General features: G+C 45.4%; 1 protein-coding gene across 1 annotated transcript; it reads left to right on the top strand.

Annotated features, from left to right (window-relative positions):
* Positions 1–3,744: 3,744 nt before the first annotated feature.
* Positions 3,745–4,206, top strand: CTRU02_215138 (uncharacterized protein; the record flags this gene model as incomplete). Its single annotated transcript, XM_036731911.2, has 1 exon — positions 3,745–4,206. One exon carries the CDS (start codon positions 3,745–3,747, stop codon positions 4,204–4,206), a length of 462 nt encoding a protein of 153 aa, XP_036576299.2.
* Between the last annotated feature and the right edge of the window lie 4,132 nt (positions 4,207–8,338).

The following is an 8,338-nucleotide window of genomic DNA, read 5'->3' as shown; positions in this document are numbered from 1 at the left end:
GAGGAGGTTGAAGTGGATGCGGGGTGTTTAAATCGGGCTCATGTGCGCAGTGTATGACTTCGGAAGAGAAATGCCCTGAGAGGCCAGAACGTGCTAGCCCCAGGCCAATATCGTCCAGAAAGAACGGGCGAGTTACAAATTGAATAGAATACTTTGGAGGGCTGAATCCAACAGCCAAGACTGTGTGGACAGGGTGGTAAGCAAATCTGCCCGTTCAATAAACAGAAAATGCCATTTGCATTAATATACAGTTTTGGGGATGACGTTGCCCCAGAAAGCAATCGATATTGGGCTATTTGGAAAGATTATCACAACTCTGCATTGCGCCAAATTCTACATGATGCAGTGGAGCACGCCAGGGAGGTCATGTCCCTCAATCCCAAGCCAAAAGCTCATCAATATGCCCTCAACAATCTGCAACATTTCTCAGATGAAGGCCGCCGTTGTGAAAAGTTAAAGAGGCTGAGTAACGCTTATGTATTTCACTTCTCTTCCACCATTGAAAAAAATGCTTTGGCTAAACAAAAGGTAAAAAGGTAAAAGACAAGTAAAAGCCGTCCGCTGAGCGCTATTTTGGCCGGCATCATAAGGATGATTCGGCCGCAGGAGGATTATTATGCTATTCTCTACGAATTTGTGACTGAAAGTGGGCTTCCTCTAGATGAAGATGCGATTCAGGCTCGGCTTAAATTCTATTGGCGGGTTGGCTTTTGTTTGACGACACCAATGCGCGAGCCAAATGAAAAACGAAAACGGAATTTTGGTTGACATAGCAGATCTATTCGCCCTTGGCATGCTGTGTGGTGTTAAGCAATGTATCGCTGACCTTTGAATGAAGAGATTAAAGTTGAGCAAGAGAGTTGAGCTGCGTCAGGGCTTAAACGTACAATAAAGCTTTGCGAATGCCCCAGTGAACCAGCCTGCAGAGATTCAATGGTGAAATTAGACAGACCGCAATGTGAGGTAATACCAGTGTTGGTTATAAACCCTTAGATCCTGTATATTAAATTAAAGACAAAATAGAACAGCTTGAAGATCGTTTTCGGGCGGGGGATGAGGTAGGTTAACTGTGAGCGAGGGTTTACAATACCCAGGTAGGTAACACAGACCAAAATACTTTGAGACGAGCTAAATGAAAGCCGATAATTCTACCCTTCTTGCTTTACTCCGCATTATAAATACTAAGTATCCGCCGTGTGTCATTACCCTCTTTACTCTACAATACAAAATAACCTCATGGCGTGTAATTGGCTGACGGGCGTAGCGAGCATTGGGTGTATTAATGAGGAAGCCTGCTGTAAAGTTAACGTCAATGCTCACCAAACATACCGAGCGAGATGTGTTTACCCACACTATAGACATATAAACAGACGTGTTCCCAGGCATTCCCTTCTTTTCTAAATCAACTCACTCTTTTACGCACTTGCTAGCCTTGTTAACACGACACGTGTCTAGTTCGTCACATTTGCTTAAGACGCTACAAGTCGTGGATTGATGCTTGAAAAATGAAGGTAGGATGTTGCCTCCAGTTGGCTTAGTTGTTTACCAGATCATAAAAGCAGGGACCGGAGGCGGTGCAGTTCAGGGGTTGGACACGCAGACTCTGACGCTGTAGGCCTCTATTACATACGGTTCTACTCAATAATCTGCTTACTCCTGTTAGAAGCCAACTGCTGACGCATTTAGATTATCGAGCTCTAGCTTCTGTTTCTTACGTCTGTTACACAAGTTGCCTTTGTATGACAGCAAAGGCCTTCGTGAAGTCACAGCTTTAATCAAAGAAACCGCACGGCTACCGGGCCTTGATGACTTTATTTCCCAGCCGTGTTCTGGACTACATGTACCTCGGAAACCTCGTAAATACTAACACGCCTGATCTGTCAAGAGCTCTTGGAATTGGACAGATCCTCAGCATAAGCGAGATATCGATGTGGAGGAATGGCGAGCTGGAGGAATGGGGCCCGGAAAACCTATGCGTTGTTCAAAGTGTGCAAGATAATGGCATCAACCATCTGACAGATGAGTTTGAGAATGGCCTTGAATTTATCAGTGAGTCTGAACACCTTTTATATCTCTCATATTTTCCAGTACCTCCAAAATGCAGATGAGGTTTGTTCGAGTCGATTCAGGGTAAGCGGAAAAAACTCCAAAAGAGATTCAGTGACTGTAGTGCTAAGTTTTCTCTGTATCTGTCGGTTCAACGAAAGATCTGCGCAATCAATTTGAACCTTTTTAGGTTGACAACCATTGTATACTTTACACATATCTCCTCATTGGCCTTCGTACATCAAATTGTAACAGAGTACAGCTTAACTTCTTCAAGTTCAGACACATTTAAATCCTGTATAATACATTTTCATCCTCAGACCATCTCGGTGGGAGTGCCCCTAATCGGAACGGAAGATAGGGAAGGGGTTGACAACATTGAAGAATACTATAATAGTAACAAAGATAAAGACGACGAAGATGAGAAAGATGAAAGAGAAGAAACATAGGATTGTAGCTGGCGATCGAAAACTTCAAGATTTCCTATCTGGCTATGGTGTTGGTAGCAAAAAATAACTTTTGTTGCTCCTATACCGATTGCCGCCAAACACTTCAAGACAGAAAACGTCTCATACGACACAACCAGCTACATATGTCTTTGAGTCATTTCTTAAGTGGAGTCGATACTAGTGCTTAGAAGTAAAATGCTTCGAGCTGTGTGTCTTCTGGCGACAGTGATTCAATCAAGTTCGAGACTTTCCCAGGCACAAATATAACCTATTGAAACCGGGAGATAATCAGCGAAGAGGCTTTACTGTAAAGGAAAATCTGTCTAGTTACAGAGATACATTGCTGCACAACTCGGTCAGATGCTTCCTTCGGATAAGGGCAGACGTGAGCTGCATGTGGGAAGTAAGCGGAAACAAAGGACGCGAACGAGAACTAGGCGCTATGATTTACCAAAAACAAATGCAGTCCAACGGTAGGTAAGAATGCAGCATCAGGTCACTCCAGTCCTCCGCCTGTTCTAATAAGTGCTCACAGAAGAACAACCATAAAAGGTAAGATTTACCACAACGCTACTGTCAACACCATCATTGTCGTTCTTTCATTACGAAATCAGTATCCTATCGGTATCTGAAGCCGTCGTTTCCACTACGTTGATGCTGTTGTTCCCTGACAGGGGCTGTATAGTCCCTGGAGCTGTGCGACGATCCTCGGGCGCATCACGATTGCACCCCGCTATAATGTTTTCCCAGATTATCCGCTTCATCCAGAAGCGGTCACTCCGGGTTATCCAGCCTCAATCCTAATAACGGGCGAAACCATGATGTAGCCGACATCTGATCTGGGAGGGCTTCCAGAGGTAAGCTACACAAAAAACGAGATAAGCGACTTTTTATATTAATATCAGTGAAAAATGGCCAATGTATGTTATTTATACTGAAGTTTAGATTTAAGTTATCTATATAGTTTACTATTTCTTCCACGTCCTTCGGTCTTGGGTTCCTTGTTGGATTGGATTCTATACTATAACATCTTCTCTCAAACGTGAGGGTGACATGATAATTGCAAGAATAGGGGCTATCGTTCCGAACAGGTAAGTAACAACTCACTTATTAGAAGTATGGGGACTAGTCCTCTAATTTATCTTAGATGCCTAATAAGAAAGACTACCTGTAATAGTCTAGGAACGTGGTAGTAACCCACGACCAATACTAGTATCAACCTAGCCCGTGGAGCCCATCTTTCCGTTAAATGCTGAAGGATCGCATTAAGGAGTTTCCTGACAGCATGCCCCAGATGGAAGAACTAGTCTCGGGAAAGTCCAAGGCTGGTAAAGCCTCCACCGCCGCCAAAACCCAGGGCGGGGCTACCACCAAAATCAAGTCCAAGAGTAGCCTCAAAAGCCAGGGAAAAGCCGGAGACAAGGTCGGATACAAGGGAACTACTAGACCACCTGTGAAGAGCAAGATCACCAAGCCTCAGCCCTTCAACCGAAACAACAGAGCTGCTTCCCCCTCATTCCGCCCCTCGGTTGGTGTAAAGGTGCTCCAGGCCATGGAGAAGCAGTTGGAAGTCCTCCGTGAGATTCTTACTAAGACCAAGAAGGTCTGCATGTTCAAAGAAGCACCACGGATAGATATTACATCCTCGCTAAAAGAATCGTTAGAAACTTATGTTACAATAATACCATTGTCTCGTACTCAGACGTTATAATGAACAACAGCAGTTGCAGACTGTCGAAGAATTTGCTAGTGGCTCTATCTAGCTCATCTGTGAGCCCTGGAGCCCAGCTGCAATCTGGCAGGTTTTATTCAGTGAATTGGTCAGTTTTTTTGCTGCCTTGAATAGCCTTAGGAGGGGCCAACGCACACTTTTAGTGGGAAAAATCGTGTGCTTGCTCCTAGCCCACTGAATGGCTGCAGGGAAAGGTGAGTAACTACCCGGGACTGGCTGGTGGAAGTGCAGCGGTACTCCCCAGTCCCCGGCGCCTAGTATGCTTGTATATTTAAATTGAAGTATCATGCATATCGGTGAAGCCTTTTAAAAAGCACCTCACTTTTATCATAGGATACTGACTACTTTTGGCCGTCTTAGGCCTGCGGCACTGATAGTTTAACGTATGGCCGTTCTCCACCCCGGCCAGCACCGGATTGCTGCGATCTTCTGTAGCCCCAAACAAGTAAGCGCAGCGTATTTTTGCCTTTCTGGCGATTGTAAAGATGTTGGATCAAAGTTGAGAGTACTGAATGCCGGACTAATAGATCATATAGGGTGACTTAACGAGGTAGCGAAATATAAAAGATAGAGAACTGAACAGAAGACGATATATAGTTTAACGAAGAGGAGTTTAATGAATGCGGACATACTGGTGAAAATAGGAGTTAGTAGCAACAACAGAAATAGTTGAGATACCTTAATCTTCGTAGTTTAAACGCAAAAAGAGCATCTAAGATCAAAGCCGACACGAGCCTACATAATCAGGGAGCTGCCGATGCAGAATGGCGCCCAAACTGTCTCAAGAGTATGTCAACGAACAGAGACCACAAGACCACACACAGCTTGGAATCTTACACATCCAAGATCGATTCTCAGGAAAGAGGTAGCAGGGCCTTCGGGGCTCTCATTTACAAAAAGAAGGCTCCAAAGTCGTCGCTTAGAGCAGAGAAATACCTTAGACATGAGATCCTACCTTCCAAGTCTACATATACCAATGCTTCTTGCCCTCCGACCTACCTCCAGCTCTTGCGTCCCATGCATACAGACCTTAATATTATCATTGTGGTTTTCCACGGTTTTTCGAATCTGCAAGCCTTTTCGTTGTAGGGTATATACTGGTTTCAATGGCAAGACGAATGTAGCTGGTAGACTTGGAAAAAGATTTGGCCGTGCAGAATGGTGGGGATCCAGATGGTGGTCTCGGCAGGAGCACAAGAATCTCTAACCCAAAGAACAGCTTGATAGAAAAATTCGGAAGGGAAAGTAGAAAGACAGATGGAGAAGGTTGCGTTGAAGCGCAAAAGAAACTCATAGAGACGATACTTTTCGAGGTTGACTCTTGTTGTTTTAGGGGCCCGGCTAAGGTTGTCGCTGAGGAAATCATGATCGGAACTGCTTGTTGCTAGTGACTGCCCATATAAGTACGCAGCAAGCACCAGAGAGGAAGGAGAGAACAGTTTTCCAAGGAAATAATGAATCTATGAGGTCAGGCATCACACAGACACTCCGGAGAAGCCTGCCATAGATCTGCTGCCTTCCAGGAGGCATTTACCCAAGGCCCAGACACCATCGCCCCAGTAACTTCTCTTATATTAAGTATCTTAATAATTAATTACTTGGTCCAGACACAACTTCCTTCAGATCAATTGCAATCAACAAGCCTCCTCTGAGAGCTGCCACAAAGAAATTCTCTTGAAAGGATCGATTCGCAAAGGTCAAGAGTGAGTTAGCTCGATAACTATGACACGTCAAAGATATCACACTAACTTCTCTACCAGAGTTCGTGGGTGGCAGGCTTAGTCGGCCGTCACGTGGGTCGCTGGCTGCCACCAGTAGTCTTAGCTGGTTGGCACTTATCTTCCTCCAAATTCACATCACTGTTTTCCTACTGAGCGTTCTGTGCCACGTTTCCGCCCACAGAACTTATCAAAGCCCTCGAGTCGTATTCCTCGCGCCTCGAAGCCACCTTTGACCAGATCCCCCCCCCCCCGACGGGACCCAATCAGTCCATCCCCCGAATTTTGATCTGTCACCAGCCTACGTTGACAAGCTCGACAACTAGTTTACGAGAGTCTATGAAGAGTACAGTCGCCACGTCGGAACGGTCAAGGCCTTTTGCGAACACAATGCCCAGCTCTGGGTCGAGCTGGGCGACCCCCAGGCCCAAACGGACGGCGCCATCGTCAAATATCTTCGGGACGAGCCCAAGCAATTAGGTCTGCACGAAGAGGATATCACATGCCTCCCTCAATATTCATACTAACACCAGGCCGTCTTTCCCCCAACGACTGCGAAGCATGATCAACGTCGGTAGTCAGATCGCCGCCCGTTAGTTCAGCGGATTCCATCCAATGTCGCGCCCAACACGATTGCAGATTCGCACTGGACAAGGCGGCTCAGCACTCATACCAATAGTCTTCTCTCGGAATATGTAACAAGGTTCGCCAACGGCGTTGGAGAAAATAAAGCCATCTAGCTGGATATTGAGTAAACTGGACACTACTTGTACTTTGTCGACGACCTTTGCGCGGCCATCTCGGATCTCCATCCTCGACATCAACATTTTCCAGCGGAGCAAGATTTGTCGTGACTGCACATTTGATAAGAACGCCAAGCAAATTGGCGTCCATGATTCTATGGCTAATTTAGGCCAAACCGATTTCTGTCAATGACCCGGCAGAACTGGGTGTATAATCCCATGGTGCGTACCATTGCCAACCCCCAATTCCCTCGTTGCTTCCTTGTTTAACTCATGGCGCTTCAAAACATACAGGAAATGCTAGCAAATGTCTTGCCCGACCTTACCAGACTGGTATTTTCAACGATCAGCGTCTGCTTCGACATCCGTCCTTCCCATTCCGCTCTGCTTTTCAGACTATCGACAAAACAATCTTGCAGAACATACCATTCATTAATGTCGCCAAGTACGATAACCTCAAGACACGCATCATCAGCTTCAGCATCAAAACGAAACTCCAAGGCGAGGGCCCGCCCCTTATTAAGGCGCAGATATTGCCCCGCCACGCACATTGGCTGTCTATGCTCGGTCAATTCGGCAACGGCACGGTTCCGAGGCGGCTAGTTCCCAGTTGATTACCAACTATCATCGTATAAGAGTGCATTTGCAACTTTATTGCGAGCACTAGGGAGGGTGGTAGTGTGCTAAGGATGTCTTTTTTACCTGTTGCATATGGGTTGTGTTGCTGAAGCTCACAAAGAAACCACTTAGATGCTATGGTCTGGTCAACAAGCTGGCTCATGTATTGGGTCTTTAATTTGCTGCTGAAGTTTTTGAACATCCAAACGTTATAAAGTCAGCGACAGAAGCTGCTGTCAAAAACGTGCGCTTACATTGGTGACTTTGCATTTCGTATAGAGAGCTGCATCCATCAGCATTCTGCTAGAGTTATTACACTAATGATTTGGGAGTTTAAGATTACATAGATGGGCAAAGGTCTCTGCTGCGGGTGCAAACCTTACAGACGAGGAAAGATGGAGATGGTCTAAACAAGATTGCCTGAACGAGATTCTGCAATCACCATTCAACCCCCCCGCTCATGCGTACGGTTTAACCCGGCTGGCAACTCTAATGACCCAGTGGTTCACATTTACCTATGTATTTATAAAGGAGGAAAACTAGGTAATTCATACTCAACGCTTCTTATATACCGCATATAGTAGAAACGGTAGCGCGAGCTATTAAATTAAGTAGATAGCTATCTAGGTATAATAAGTCTAGCTAGAAACTCGTCTCTCCCTAAATCTAGCTCTAAAGTAGGAGTTATATATAGTTATATATTTAGAAACGATATATTTCTATATATTTTTAAAGCTACTAGTATATAGTCGAGACGACTCTGCTTTCCTCGGGTAGTCTAATCCTGTCCGGTCGTTTTGGTTGTGCTTATACCCGCTAATGCCTTAGTGGGTGGCTACCTGATCTTGGTAGCTACCTAAGTTTTTAGTGGGTAGCTACCCACTGTTGGTAGTTACCAACTGAACCATTAGCGGGTAGCTACCAAATGCTGGTAGCTACCCACTAAAGATGGCAGGCTGGCAGGCTGTCACTGTGACAGTTCCGAAGTAGACCCAAACTCGCCTTCTTGTCCTAGCGACTTAAATCTTTCTT

Source organism: Colletotrichum truncatum, assembly GCF_014235925.2.
Source record: "Colletotrichum truncatum strain CMES1059 chromosome Unknown Contig_0013, whole genome shotgun sequence".
Classification (NCBI taxonomy): Eukaryota; Fungi; Ascomycota; class Sordariomycetes; order Glomerellales; family Glomerellaceae; genus Colletotrichum; species Colletotrichum truncatum.
This window is presented reverse-complemented; position numbering and strand designations above follow the sequence as displayed.